Source organism: Labrus mixtus, chromosome 6, assembly GCF_963584025.1.
Source record: "Labrus mixtus chromosome 6, fLabMix1.1, whole genome shotgun sequence".
In the NCBI taxonomy this organism is placed as follows: Eukaryota; Metazoa; Chordata; class Actinopteri; order Labriformes; family Labridae; genus Labrus; species Labrus mixtus.
Genome location: NC_083617.1, coordinates 27854425 through 27870665, shown reverse-complemented (window position 1 = coordinate 27870665; position 16241 = coordinate 27854425). Strand labels below are relative to the sequence as shown.

The window sequence follows — 16241 nt, the reverse complement described above, 5'->3', positions numbered from 1 at the left end:
CACACACACAGACACTCACGCAGAAATGCCAAAGCTGTTTTGCCTTAACACAGCTCAAAGTCACTTTATACAATATGACAACCAACAAACTGCTTCTGCTCCAAACTTGGTTCAAGAGCCAAAGAAAGCAGCCGTTAAAAAGGGAAACTGAGAGAGAAAGGGCAAGGAAATGTTTTTTTGGAGAATGACAAGGGTAAGCAAAATAATTTAACCTTTCTGAAAAGTACAGTTAAAGCAAATGTCATGACAGGCATTCACACTCTGCGGCAGTCACACGGTTTTGCACAATAAATCTGCTGTGTCATACTAACTGGGCCACAAAGAAGCTGTCAATGTCACACACCAGAAAGAAAGAAAAAACTCATAGTGAGAGAGGGACATTTTAGGAAAATCCTGGCGACATTTAGAATAATTAGATGTATTACAAGCAGTGCTCTGGAACAAACACACACCTGTCATCCAGGTACTCCTCCTGGTGGCGACCTCGGGGAACATCGTGGTAACGGGTTGGAGAGCGAGAACGACGAGTGTAGGGAAGCTCATCATCCAGACTCCTGAAAGAAAGGAGTGAAGGAAGACAAAAAAAGAAGACAGAAAGAAAGAAAGAGAGGAACATTTACGTCAGGTTGGTGGTCAGGCCGTATTGCAGCAGACTCTTGGTGGGGCTCATTTGGCTCAAATAGTAAAAGCAGAGCTGGCAGCACTGTGTGTTCTGCATCAGACAGACATTTCATTAGTAGATGGACTCTGTTTGCTGGCTTCCAACAAATTCCTCCTGCCTCCCTCTGCCATGTTGCTTTTACCTCTTACATTGTCTCACTAATGTCTTCTTTCCAGTCTGACATTGGCCCCCAAATTAAAATCCATCATCTGACATCAGGCCATGCTGCCAAAAAACTTCAAGGGAATTCCAGTAATATTTAAACCTGGTTTATTTTATTTTATTTTTTTAAAAGTGTAAATCATATTTGGGGTCAACCGAGTGTGTTCATGTTTTTGAATGAACAGTAAAGAGGACAGATCAATTTTCAACTCACAAATGACAACGTGAGCACAGTTCACGCTGAACGCCCAGAATACTGTGTGTCAAAGTCAGATAAACATCACCTGGTGTGTGTCCAGACATGGCTTCATCTGTAGAACATCTCAGGCCGGAAACGTTAAGTAAGGTAACACTTCCGATGAGTAAAGTCAGTTCTGTTTGGGTTATTTTTTCTATGATGAGACTTCGCTGCGTTTTCACACGGTGCTTTTATTTTGAAATTGTTTCTGTGACAATTGATTACTTATCGAAGTCACTTGTAAAGCTGTTTATCTCTGTCTTGGAGATCTTTCTATAACATCTAGAAGCCTATCCCTGAAACCCGTCGACTCAGCTGAAACTATCTCTATTGCTTAGATTTGTAGACCCCTTAACATTTGGTGGTGCATTGTCTATAACTGTTCAGTGAAGAGGGATTAGTATGTATTAGTATGTGTAGCACAGGCCTCCTCACCTGCTCCTGTATAGAATCCATTCTTAAGATATGTAGAAAACCAAGACATTTGTTTTTAGGGGGAGGGGCTTTGGTCTTTATTAGATAGGACAGCTGAAGAAAGACAGGAAATGTTGGATGGAGAGAGAGGCTGCAGGAATGAGGACTACTCATACATGGGGTGCGCAACGTAACCGCTTGTCTAATTTTAACAGTTTATAGTTAAGTTGTGGAAAAACATGTGAGCGATGTATGCCTAAAAGAAAAGACTCTACTGAGAAAAGGGAGTTTGGTGCAAGTGAAAAAAGGGAACCAGGAAATGAACAAGAACTATTTCATTCTTTAACTAAACTTATTCAAAATTAAATATTGGGGACTATAAATATGAACTACTATCTCATTTAGAGCTGTGTGAACTGAACTTTAAGCTAGCTCATTACAATACAGCATAGTATTGAGATATTTTGCGAGCCGATATTATATCGTCTCACGGTCGGCAAGTATCAATATTATTATTATATTCATAGCAAATATGCTTTTTAAATTTTTTAATTGCTGAAGGGGTTGCACAATTAATTTGGAACCCGTTGTGTTACTGCCATTGTTCAGTCGTGCTGAGTGTTTGAGTTCAGTTAAGTTCGATTAGACTGAAATATTAACAGTTCAGATAGTGAAGTTTAAGCAGCCTTTTTCAGGGTTTTACTTTAATCATAGTGTTGGTCAGTTTGTGATCTTGACCCATTGTGTATAAATAAAAAGACTGACTGTTCTTATTTGAAAAACCAGTCCTTGATTTAGTTTAATTTTGTGGACATAATATTCAGTAAAAAAGAAAGTTACATCTCAATTTATTGTATCGCAATTCTCAGCACATCAAAAAATGTTGAAAATCACAATGATATCGTATCGTGACTCAAGTATCGTGATAATATCGTATGGTGGGGCCTCAGGTGACTCCCACCCCTAATTTAGGGATCCTTTCTATTACTTAATCAAACAGAAAGAATGACTATCTGAGCCTGTCGGGGAAACACAGCCACTGTGGTGGATGTACTTTGTTTCATTCTCCCTGAAAGATTATTCAGCAGTCACTGAAACCTCACTTTGCTGCTGGTTGATGTCATAAGCACTTTCAAAACTTTTTATACCCATTGGTCATTAAGACCAGAAAAAAAGAAAAGTCATGTTTTTGCAAAATACAACATTTTGGAGGAAACGAGACAAACTAAACAAATGCTGCAAAGATGACGCGTCCATAAATGATCAATGTTGGTCCTCATTTACATCACAGCTGAACTAGAAGGGTCAATTTACACATTTACTAATGTTTGATGTATATTGTATACTGATTTCATGTTATTAATCAAAATAATTAGTGTAAAAATGACCCCTCACCTCTGAGTGGGAACGTTGGGCGGCCGTGACCTGATTCGCCCCTGCTCCTCTCGGTGCGGGGAGACTGAGCGGGAACGTATGTGATGGGCAGGCGTCCTCTGCTGGTCCGGCACTTCCAGGGTAGACGAGGGCTCCCGCTGCCTCTCCCTGCCTCGCCCGTCTGCTGCTGCATGGGAATGAGCGTGCACATGCACATAGAAACACAGTCGTGAGTAAAGGTGAATGAGTTCAAGTGGATCTTCTGTAGATGCAAGTAGGTGCTTTAACATCCTTAACTCTGGTGCACCAGCTATGTTTATGTTCATTCCTAAGTTGGACTGTAAATTATAAACTAGCAGCTTTCAATAATAATTCAAAACAATCATTAAGCACTTTATAGTTGAATGTATTAATCAACTATAAAATATGTATAACTGTGTTTATAAGTGACACACAAAATGTAGGATATGATGCTTGATGCTTTATATATGAAGAGTTAAGTATGAACTAATGCTAAGCTAATGCTGAACTAATCCTTAACAGTGAGAAGTTATTATGAATGTTACAGAATGACGTATTACTGTGTTAATAAATTAGTTACAGTAAAGCATACTTAATACAAAGAATGGCATTAATGTAGAAATTATGCTTTATAGGTGATTCAGTTATTCTTAGCTAATGCTTCACTCCCACTAAATAACGTAGTTATTATACTGTACAATGTTACCCAATAGTTCTCTTGAAACACCTAAATTATTCTCGCCTCTGTAACGCCTCTGTTACAACCTCCGGAGACGGTACGCCCACTGAAATTCAGATTAAAGGGGAAACGTCCCAGCGGCGTAAATATCGCGTCTGAATAGGACTCTCTTTATTTTTGACAAAGATATAAGGGATATTGATATTCAGGAAGTGCAAAGCTCTACGGTTAAATTATGTATTCAACATGGAAACAAACCAAATGTTTACGTACATTTTTAAGGTAGAGAAGTTTTTTTTTGTCTGTCAAAATTCAGTGATTATCTACCGTCTAGTTTTTGGGCAGTTAGGGGGAAGGGGCGTGTCCAGAGGGTTGTCCAGGGCTGGCTTGGGCCCCCCTTGAAATCTGAATGGCCACCCCAGGTGCCACCCCAAAAATCCTAAACTGTGGTTATTTGGTTATTTGCCTTGTCAGAGAAAAACAAAACGAAAATTCAAGCTTGGAGGACTACAGCCTCCATACATGGGGCGCGCGCACTAACCACTGCGCCACCAGCGCCCCCAAAAGGTTGCTTTTAATAACATTTCCGGTATTTTAAATTGTAAATTAATTCTTTGCATATCTATTATGTATGTTTCCTTTATCTTGTGTTATAAAGAAGATATAATTGTGGAAGTTAGAAAGGGTAAATAATTGATTAATTTGTGTGTGTGCATCACACTTCAGGACACCCAAGACAAAAAGGTCTGGACACGCCCCTGCTTAGGGGATTGATGTAGATTTCAATACAAGGTTTGGATCACCTAGAATTCTTGCTAATTGGTTAACCTTCCTGTTGTCCTGGGGTCAATCTGACCCCAAATTCAATCTTTTGCCGTCAAATATGTTTTTTATTCATCAAATGGTCTGAAAATAATGAGGGTTGTTCAGTACTATGCTCTCCATAATTACAGTACATTTGAGGTAATTTGATTGGATTATGGGTTTTTTATTTAATTTACTACTCTGAATGTCCTCTGGGGTCAAAATGACCCCGCAGCATAAAGTGGTGTATTGGAGCAAATGATCACACCATACTGCTTTCCAAAACATCTTTGATCTTGGATGTTTGGAGTCAAGCAATAGTTATAAACAACAACAACAACAACAACATCAACAAAAAAAAACTCAGTTTCCTGCACTAGTGAGGTCTTTGACTGCATTAGTTTATGAGTAGAGAGTTGAAAGATTTACTAGTGAACTTGTAGACAGCAAAAATTCTTCATGTTAACTAGTAAGGTGCAAAATGTCTACTAGTTAACTAGTGAGGCTCGGTATGGCCAGTCCTTTAACATTAAATGAGTCTGGCTGACAAGTGGCAATTTAGTTTTCACTATTGGAAATTACATTTCAACATGTCAAAATGTCATTTTGGTCAACATATCAATAATGTAATTTCAATGTAATTAGTAAGAATTGCATTTTAGATATCTAGAATTAATTTGTGACATTTGTAATGTAAGAACAATTGTAGATATCATAAATGAACTTTGTCACTCAAATTTTTGATATCAAGAATGAACATTTTTAGTGAGAATTGAGTTGAAAATTACATTGTGGATATGTCGGCTTGGAATTCTAACATGTCAAAAAGCAATTATTGATATCTGCAATTTCTTAATGATTTAATGTTAAAAGGGCTTGCCATAGACTCGGAAATGTTTACTAGTTAACTAGTAGTAGCTAAAATGTCAACTAGTCACACTAGGGGGAACAGTTTTCACCTTACTAGTTTACTAGTAAAGCCCCGTACAGTTTACAAGTAAAGGAATAAGTGCCTCAATGTCCACTAGTTAAAATAGTAGGTATCTTTTTGGCCTCTGCAGCAGCTCCCCCTCGCCCAGCCGCCCCTCCTGGCCCATCACCCAAAAAACAGGTGCAAATTCTGCCCTCGCCAGAGTGATCTCAAAACATTGGAAATGTGCCAAAAATGCAGTGCATATACAGATCAGGCCATTACTACCTGCCTCGCATGCAGGCATGTAAATGAGGTCTTATTGGCCTTAAATCTCAAATGGAACAAAAAAATGATGCCAATGTGTTTGAATGAAGTTGTTACTAAAGGTGTAACACAGAATTGGGTTTAAAAATCCACTTTATATTCTTTAAATTACAGTCAAACCGGACAGGGTCAATTTGACCCCGGAGGGCAGCAGGTGTTATTATTTGCTGCCATTCAAAAAATTCAAATGATTCAAAAACAGCATCTTCACTAAATTTATACTTAGACATAGACATATACCACTCTGTGATAAGTCAAAGAGTCAAAATGATATAAATTCAAAATATTTATTTTTCCACTCAAAAAAAGGGTGTACTTTTATGTAAACAAGGTCTATTGGCCCTAAATAAAATTTAAAAAAAGGGAAAATGCATGGTAATGGGTTAGACTGAAGTCAGACTAAAGGTGTAACACAGAATTGATTGAATTAATTTATGTTATATGACTCAAATTACAGTCAAACCGGGCGGGGTCATTTTGACCCCAGAGGACAGGTGGTGTATTGCAATCGGGAGGACATTACGAAAGTTAATAAGTCAAATATATTTGACTACACAGGGCTAACTAGTCCTACCTCCATTTACATTTTAACACCTAAGCATGATGCCCGATGGAATTGAACATAATGAATGACATCTACCTCAGGATCCTCCGTCACGATGATACAGACTATTTAAAGACTAGTCTAATAATAGAGCTGTTGCTGACTATTTTTTCATTACTGTGTCCTGATATTTTTTTTTTAAATGCGGTTAAAAAAAAAGTCTTCTTCCTTTTGGTGTGCAGATCAAAAATATAAATAGACGGACTGATCAGCCTTGAAGGGTTCGAGCGGCTGTGTCGGGCTTTGTTGTGGTCCCAAGGTTACTGGTTTCATTTCCAAGAGAAGAGCATCTCACAGCTCACAGCGGGCTCTAAGGTTTTTTGCTTTAGAAAGTGCAACTGAGGTTTTTCATTTATTCCTGCCATGCATGGAAATTAAGACAAAAAGTTGGTAGAAGTAAAGTGGTGTCTTTTTTTCTGCATTCCTTTTGTCTCTCCTTTTTTAACGTAGGTAATAGTTAATGTGAAACTATAGACGCGTAGCTCTCCACTGATGTATCTGATATTCTCTGATACATGGCGTGTGATAAAAGACCATCTTTGATTAACATATGGGCTGATGAGTGGAGATAAACTGAATCCATTAACCTGATTCTTACATAGTTCAACCCGGATAATTTACACAAACGATCAACACAGACGTGCACGATTTAAATGTTTTATAACAAACAAAAACATAAATCTGAGTCTTTTTTTGGTTTGATTAATCACCGTATTGGCCCGTCTGTAAGATGACCCCTCCCCCTTTACCAGTCAACGTGTCTCCCCCGTGGCAGCCAGATACACTATATATTTTTCGAAAAATACTTTTTGAAGAGCACATCTTGTAAGAAAACTATTTAATTTACAAATAAAAAAATATACAAACACATTTAATTATATAATGTACCTTGTTGTTTTTACCTGTTAGCTGTTAAATAAAAATAATTTTTCAATATCTTTAAGGATTAAATTGTCATTTTTCAGTGTCTCCTATATGTGCCAACGTAACTCCTCTTAACTTAACAGCAGCCCTCTCTCTCTCTTACTACCTGCACCTGTAGAAGTCTGTACAGAGGATGCACATGGTCTGAGAGTTTACCGATCTGATACGGTTAAAATGCTGCATCGATCATCATTATCTTAAAATTTGCCTCATAATTTCGCTTGAATTGTTAGTTATCTCGACCTACTTTTCCACCGCTTTGTTCTGTATGATCATCATATCTCCCCCCCTGGGCCTGCAGCTGTGAGTGACAGCTGGCCTCGGTCCTGAGAGGTACACTCCTTATACCGATAAGCAGCCCTGTATATTGTTGTGAACATATGTTGGCATTTAAAAGTCTAGACGTTGAAAATAAGGCGACCCCAATATTTTTCACGTGTATTTCAAGTTTTTTTTTTAAATCCCTGTGTTATATTTGGGTCAATACCATAAATGAGACCTGAGTAAGAGCTACTCTGAGGATGAATGTGTGAGTGCTTCATGGAGCCTGCATGGTCATCCCCCTATGCAAACATGTACCGAAATATGTGACAAGCCAGTGTGCCCCATACTCTTGATTTAATTGTGGTGGTCTGCCATACAAAGTCTATTTTTGTCTATATTTGTTTTTTTACTATTGGATTGTAAATGTTACCTTAAAAGGGTCTGTTAAGTCTGTTAAGCAGGAAATAACCCCATTCAACTCGCAGGTCTGTCAAATCTCAGCACTTTCTGTTTATATTTAGCTGCAAAGTTGTACACAGAAACAATATGGCGGGCTGTAAACTTTGCAAACAGAGTCTCATTAGATCTTCTTTGTTCAAGTTTGTACCAGGAGCAGAGGTCTCCTCCTTTCTGAAGTAAAGGGAAATCTGTATGGAATACATTTTGGCTCAAATATTTGTTACTGCGACTTTAAACTTATGAGTACATTTGTTCCAACACAGCATCATCACCCCCCCCCCCCCCCAATTAAACACCACAAATAAGAGTTGGTGGGAAACACTGAATGTGATACTAGAAAATAATCCCCACCCACCTTTAGACATTACTGCTGTACCCTCATCAAATTCAGGCTCTGTTACACGCTGAGAACCTACACAGTCATAGACACAGACACAGACACACATAGATGTGTATTCACACCATGCACACACACACATACGCATGATGCATCAAAACACAAAAGTGGAATAAGGGAAGGGTTGCAAAAACAGACATTAACACGTACATGTTATATTTGGTCGTATACAAAATCCTTTCACTCTTATATAGTAAAAGATGCATTCACACACACACACACGCAGAGGATACAAAGGAGCTAATGCAGAGATAAACACAACTACAGGTGGTCATAGACTTACGCTGCAGCTTCTTGCCGGGGGTGTCTGTGTTTCGTCGGGGTAGATACGGGGAGGGGCGGGGCAGCGGTATGGATGAGACATCGTGCGTTTGGAGTGGATACCAGTGAGGCTTGTCATCCAGTAAGGCCGTCTCCAGCTCTATTAGGATCTGCTCAAGTCATAACCCACATCGGAATTAAATGTCTTCCTTCTGTTAATGACTGCTGATTGACAGAAAATGGTTACTACAATATCTTCGCTCTACACTTCTTGTTTCTGATAGAAGGTAAAAAAAAAGTAGTTATGTAAAGTTCTTTCATATTAGATGGGAGGATTGTCATGCTTTTACAGAAGCTCTGAAAGGGAAGAGGGAAATACATTCTAGTGATCCATTACTCAGTCTGATCCACTGTTGAACAAGTGGATAAAAAGTCTTTGACACCAACATTTTTATATTCTGTGCAAAAGAAAAGCTTTCAAAGGTCAGGGGGCTTTTAATCTGTGTGTCCATGTGTATGTGTTTTTGCAGTACCTCTCCCATAAAGATGCTGTCTTCCTCTGGTGACCTGGGTTGGTCCCATATCGTTAGCTCCAGCATGTGGTTGCGGAAATCCCTCCGATGGACGTGACTGTAGACAAACGTCTGGTTCCACTTGGGCTCGCACGTCTTCTTCATTGTTTTTGTTCTTCGTTTGCTCTTATCACTGTTGAACACCACAGATACTGAGCCAACCAAGTTGACTAGGGTTCACCTTCGCCGCCCAAATTCTCAATCATTTCTTCACACAGCATGTCAGAAATCACCATGTCGATTTAATTGTTGATTTATTTTTTTTTATTTATTTATTTTTTTTTTTATTTTGTAGATTCATTTTTGGGCTTTTTGTGCCTTTAATTGAGAGATAGGACAGTGGATAGAGTCGGATATCAGGGAGAGAGAGTGGGGAATGACATGCGGGAAAAGAGCCACAGGCTGGACTCGAACCCGGGCCGCCCGCTTGAGACCACAGCCTCCATGCATGGGGTGCACGCCCTAACCACTGCGCCACCAGCGCCCCATAATTGTTGATTTTTAATGGCAAGTCTGCAAGATATGGCTTCATGACGTAGATAACATTACTCTACTTCCAATGCTTTCACCCAGTAGTGGTTAATGCTAACCAGTACAAACTTAGAGTATCATGTCAAATGTAAAAATCAGGCTTTAGAAATGTTTTAATGAGGTCAAGATTCTAGGTCAAAGTCATTACACATATAAGAGATAAGGATGCACTGATGCATCAGTTCAACAGCTGTATGTGCTGATATTAGCCCTGTTAACAAACATCAGCACATCAGCAAATAATGTGGCATTAACCGATGTCAGTGGCTGATGTTTACTTGTTGTACCAAATCAATTTAATGCTGACATCTAGAACACTTAACTACTGATTCAGAGAAGATGTTTATTATGGACGGATGAAGTCGCCTGTTGTACAAACTCTGACTTGTTTTCATTCTTACTCATGAAAGAAAATGGTGGCATTGTGGGAGTCTTACACCAAAATAAGTTATCAAACAAACATCAGTATCGGCCCTGATTTTTCCAATCAATGCATCTCTAACAGGAGATGTAATGAACTCTATTTTTTGTTTGGATAATTGTGTGGTTCTGATTAATCAGATCCCAATCAGTCCACCTAGAATGCCTTTAATGCAAAACACAAATGCAGTCTAATGTAGATAATCTCGGATCAAATAACTCCCTATGAGGAGGGGTTGACATACCTGCGGTCAGGGAGAAAGTACATTTTGACGTAGGGGCTTCTGGGCCGTCCATCAGGGCGAAGACAAAGATCCACAGCCTGCATCACGTTGACGATTAGCTGATGACCCACTTTGTCGTACCAAAGCTTCACCTGGTCGAGAAACACACAAACAAACCTGATGCTGCATCTTCCTTTGACACATCAACAGCTAAACTCATACTCATAGCGCACACACTCACTGAGAGCTGCCCCGGCATTAACTGGGGAGCGTCTTGGAGCATCCCGGGACTGGAGGGAGACAGGACATTTAAGGATGGTCTCTCCATCTTCTGGGATTCAAAAGAACTGGAACCTGCTGTGTGGACAGAAGGAGGAAATAGGATTTGAAATATCAGACAGAGAGAATAAAGTTTAGTCCAGAGTCAGGGAGAAACATATGAGAACATGAGTGGTGTTGGGAAAAAGGGAAGAATTAATCGAAGGATTGAGACGTGTATTTAAATGTATCCAAACTTTTGGTAACTCCACAGTGAGCATAGAGCATTTCACAACTACCTCTGGAAACAGTACATAGGGGGTACTTCAACTTCACTTCAACCTCTGCAAGATTTCGGATTGAAGGCGAAACGTCACAGGGGCGTAAATATCCCGGCTTGACATGTCAGTCTGAATAAAGTTATAGGCTCTGTTTCCAACACAATCATACACAAATCCTGGCAATCCCAAACAACAAGGCTGGAGGAAGTCATCAGAACAAACATTTGTTACATTACTGTGTGTAATTTGAACCTCAGAGGTTTTGATTGAAGAATCTTTGATGTTTTGACTGAGCAAGGCTCAAGTCTAAATGCTAAATTTAGCATGTCTAAGTTATTTTAAGAAAAACGAAAATGATAATCTCAGGGGCTTCACATTCAATCAAACTGCACTTTATTTAACTTCTATGTTTGTATAATGCATTGAACATGTAAACTACGTAAATGTGTGTGAATGAACCACTGAGAGTATATTTGTCTGTGTAGGTGATCACACAGGAGATACTTACTAGATTCTAATGGAGGGTGGGACGTGTCTGGGATTCTTGGGATATCACTGGAAAAAAGAAAAGGTGAAAAAAACAACAACGTCAGTGACTCTCATACTGGCACATGACCTTAAAAATAATTAAAAAGTTAGTATAATTCTTGATGCACAGGCAGGCATGCAATAAATATAGTCTACTGGAGAAAAGTAGCACTGTTATTAAAAGTCATTAGGAGATCAAATGCTGTGTGGTTAAAAAAATGGAGCATTAAAGAGGAAATGTGTGCAAAGCCAAGTTCTTCTCATATCTGCAGTGTTTCCCAGACTCATTCAGACATTGTTACGGTCAATCATCGTGTGGAATCAAAAGAAATGGGAACCAGTGGTTTAATTATGAACACACCACCACCTTTTCTCATCCACCACCACCACTACAATGACGTTTTATTGATGGGAAACACCAGAATCCATTGCACCAACTTCATGTTAAATATAGAAAGCATGATAATCTGTGGAACACTTATCAGTGTAATTTGTCATTTTAAAATCAAAATCCAGAGCATGTTCAGCATTTCAAATCAGCAGCCAGGCAACTGATATTTGGAGGGGGTCATGCTGATGTTTGTTTGAACACATCTGGAGGCAGTATTTTAATGCTTTTCAGACCAATGGGGCAAATAAAAAAGTAAAACATTTCCTTTGAAGCAATAGTTCAATATTTGGTTATTTAAGCTAGGTTTCTTTATTTCCAAAGGTGTTTTTGGACACAAGTGAAGCAAATATTTTACAAGCCAAGCCTGGCCAAGCTATCAGGGCATCAAGCTTGGCACTTCTTAACCGTAAGTAGCATGAAGGGGCGGCACATTTACCCCAGGGACAGTCGTCACTCAGGGTAAGGTAAGACCAGGGATGTACACGACCAGCCTACTAAAAACACACAGTTGTCACCCTCACTAGTCGGCACCAGAATTATTTATATTTTATATCTTGGCCCACAATGCTGGTTTAATGATGTGCTTAAGCTGTAATGCAGCCACCTGCCACTACCCGGGGCTGTAGCCATAGACTGACTGAGGCGACAGCTAATGGGCCTTCCCTCATCGCTCCACTGCCCAGATGTAAACCAGCACAGTGAACAGATATTACTCATAGGACAAGCCCAGTTTGGCAGAATTATGATCCAAAAAACTGAGATAGAATGTATTTAGACTGTGTCAGGTTAAACTGACACATCGACCAGAGAAATGCGTAACCACAGTGAGCACAAGCATGTGGGAGGACCCGGAGGCCAGTGGTGCTAGCACTGCTAACGTTAGACTCACGTGGCAAACCTGTTTAACATTGTTCATTTAGAACTGTACAAGATATGCTTCCCCTCAACTACAATACATTTTGCCCAATTTTGACTGTTTTCTGAGCTTTCCTTACCTTACAGTAGTCGGCTAGTCACTTAAAAATTCTGTTTAACCAAACTAGGAAATTAGTGGCGAGGGTGAAATTCCCCAAGCGGGATACACCTCCAGTTGATGTTATGAATCCAAACAGACTGATATTTGTTTTTTTTTGGAAGGCTAATATTCGAAGGTAGCATTAGTCCAGCTTAATTGCTTCACTCTTGGTCTGAACACAGCTTAAGTGTTAGATGAGAGGTGGAGTCAGGAGGTCATTAGCCTAGTTTAGCATAAAGCTTTCAAGCAGCACTTACAGTGCCTCACATAAAAACAAGAAATAAATATCTATTTTATATATCACCCTTTAAAAGAAATCCCCCAAACATATCAACAGTTTCTTTGTCTTTATTTTAAACTTTTGATTTGAAATGCAAATTTTCAACTGATAAGTGTTTCATGGACCCTCGGCTGCCTTTGAGGCCATTCCAAAACCAAACAGTTTAAAAGGGTAAATGAAATAAAAAAAGAGACATTGCTTGCTTCATGAATCCCCAAACTTTAAAAAGAAAGGATTAGGAGTAAAGTCAAATAATCAATTATATTTTAACACTGTGAGAATTTTACTTTGGGATCCTCAGGATCTACCAGGAATGAAAAAAAAAAACAGGAATTCCAGATGCTGCAAAACAATTTAAAACAAACAAAAAAGCTTGCAAAAGAAATGCTACATTGATGGACATTTCCCAAAAGGCCATTTTGCATCTCTTCAAGTGAACTTAAACATAATAGGAGACGACACATTGAAGTTATTTTGCACAAAAGCCGATACTTGGATTGGTTGGCATTTCTACCAAACAGGGTTCAGTTCATTTTGTTTAGGGATGCAAAATGGCACCAGCAAAACCAAAATAGTTTCCATAAGCGTGAGAGGATTAAGGGGTCCTGTAAAAAAATTCAGATTACTTACTGATATTTTCTATACACCCTTCGTGAGTGTTAGGAGAGAAATTAATAGATTCAGCTTTTTTCCTCATCAAAGAGCGTGTAAGGTCAGATCTTAAGAAAAGCTTGAAGAAACAGGGACAACTGAGTCTAATATAATCCCTTATAATGGGCTAACTAAACGCCTTTAAACAATCATCATCATTTCCTATGAATACAGTAAATATCACATCAGGCTTTTAAACAAATAACAGCCAGAAATAGATTCATTAAGACTGATTTAGATGAAGGGAAAATGCTCCATTAAGTTATAAGGCTGATGATCTACACATAGATACTTCCTGTCTGGGTGGAGTAATGAAATACTTCCCTTAATAAGCTGCTCCACCACTTAATACAAATGAAAATATGCACATTATTAAGTTTAAAGGCCCTTAATAAGCCAGTAAAGATTACATTTCATTAAAGCATCAATCAATGTTTCCTTCAAAAAAGAACGCTGTGTTTTCAGGATACCTAAACGTGTCTTTTTCTGTAATCACTTATGATGTGCATGGTTGAATTTTTACAAGCCATCAGCCTCAAGCATCAGATGAAGCCTCCTCTTGTCTTTTATGGCACTTGAAGCCTGTTTTATTTGGTCAGTAAACATTCACCTTATATCATCGTCGAAATAAACACAAGAGATTTTTTAAGAGGGGACGTATGAGCAGGCGAAATGGAAATCTCCTGCTCCAAAACTTGGCAAGCAGTCGCAGCGAGTAATGGATGGCTATTTTTAATGTTTTGAATGCAGTCGTGATCAGAGTACAAATAAATGTCGCTGTTTCAAGTCTTATCTGAGGTCAGCCAACTCTGAGTCAGAGCCACAGTGTGATTAATCAAGGGGTTAAATTCAATGAGGCATTCAGTGTGATTACTTGCTGAAAACTGAAGAGCTGCATTTTCAACAAATATCAAAGTACCACACTAACAATGTGTTCAGAGTGAATTTGATTCCTGACTTACCCAATAGGCCTGGATACCACCAGCTCCACTTGGGGCTCAGCTTGAGACTCCAGGATGATGTTGTAAACTTCCTTCATCGTTGCCCCTGGTAACAGCTTCCCATTCCACTGCAAAACTTCATCCCCTAAAATAAGATATGCATTTAATAGAGCTTCAATATGTATTTTATCTAGAATACCAAGAAGGAGTGGATACATAATGGCGGTCGCCACATTGTTTTCCAATTGCTACATCCAACCTAGCTTTTGATTAATCTAAAAACAGGGCAAACAGTAGTCAGTAAATTTAGCAACGCCCCTAATTTAGTTACTTTATGAATAACTTTTTGGCTTAATAAGATCAAAATGGATTAGTTGGAGAAAAAAATTCAGAAATAAAAAAATTCAGAAATAAGTTATTTTTACCAGTATGCTTATTTTCAAACAGCAGATGTTTGTGCTCTGTCAAACAGAAATTGAGCCTACTTCTCACTTGATTTATTATTGAGGTAAACACTTCCAAATGAGTGTATGACTTCAATCGCTGGTTTAAGTCTTTTTCAATACAGCATGATGTTAAGTTAAGCCTATCTGATGGCCCTGTTTAGCGTAAAACAAACAGGTGCAGGGTTTACTTTGGATGTGGCTACATGTGACTGACAAGTTGATTCAACACTCTGTCAACCAGGATGGAGGTGTAGCAAAGATTATCCACACTCTTTATCTTCATAAGGTCACTTCTGAATCGAAACTTCAACATGAATATGGCCAAAACGCCCAAAAGCAAGACTTCATAAGTCACAGTGTCTGCATCGTTGTCTTATTTACTACCGTCAGGGGAATTTCTACAGACAGTGTGACAGGTGTGCTGCTTTAGACTACCTGCTCTGAGATGTCCCACCACGTCAGCCAGGCTTCCCTTCTTGACTTTAGTGATGAAGGCACCTAATCTCCCTGACTCTGTTATTCTGCCTCCCACCACCTGCACAGACAGACACACAACACACACACACACACACACACACACACACACACACACACACACACACACACACACACACACACACACACACACACACACACACAGAGTGAGGGAGAGAGAGATGAGTGTCATAACCATGATATCAGGGGAAGACAACATTTACTGAAGAGTATTTGTAAAAAAAAACATCACAAAGATAAATAAGCTTCATTACAGCACAATTAGTAATCCATTTAATTCATGAAATGTATCACTCTTGTAGCATAAAAACATTTTAAGTATAATAAAAACATGTATATTCTGACACTCATATGTGTCTCTAGTCCGTCTACACACCCCCCAACTATGAGAAAAGTCCATCCTCTCCATCTTTTGCCCACTCCACTTTTCAGAAAATGTGTGCTCAAACAGGCTGTTTGGAGATTTTCCCTTCATGACATCACAAAGGGCAGTAGCCCCTCCCCCAGGTGGGTGACACTCCCACAGCTAGGTGTTTGTTCTGCCCTCTGAGTCTGCCTTCTCACAGTAAACAATAGGGCATGGAGCAAGAAAGCCCACGCTATCCAAGCCCTTCCAGAGAGGGGGCGTGGTCAGACACAGCTCATTTACATATTTAAAGGTACAGACACAGAAACAGCCTGTTGTGAGCAGGGCTGAAATAGAGGGGTT

At 39.2% G+C, this 16241-nt stretch overlaps 1 protein-coding gene across 27 annotated transcripts in view; it reads right to left on the bottom strand.

The window, feature by feature from the left end:
- Positions 1-16241, bottom strand: part of LOC132975911 (regulating synaptic membrane exocytosis protein 1-like) — a 113869-nt gene that overhangs the window by 26964 nt on the left and 70664 nt on the right. For 18 of the 27 annotated variants that reach the window (XM_061040793.1, XM_061040792.1, XM_061040788.1 and 15 more), the window contains 11 exons: positions 15473-15572; positions 14613-14736; positions 13630-13647; positions 11294-11340; positions 10488-10603; positions 10268-10398; positions 9033-9204; positions 8522-8672; positions 8197-8253; positions 2871-3036; positions 453-554 (listed from right to left, as the gene is read on the bottom strand). In XM_061040793.1, the coding sequence (XP_060896776.1) occupies positions 453-554; positions 2871-3036; positions 8197-8253; positions 8522-8672; positions 9033-9204; positions 10268-10398; positions 10488-10603; positions 11294-11340; positions 13630-13647; positions 14613-14736; positions 15473-15572 (1184 nt within the window). The remainder of the gene's footprint in view (positions 1-452; positions 555-2870; positions 3037-8196; positions 8254-8521; positions 8673-9032; positions 9205-10267; positions 10399-10487; positions 10604-11293; positions 11341-13629; positions 13648-14612; positions 14737-15472; positions 15573-16241) is intronic. The other 9 variants (XM_061040784.1, XM_061040800.1, XM_061040787.1 and 6 more) reach the window with 8 other exon arrangements.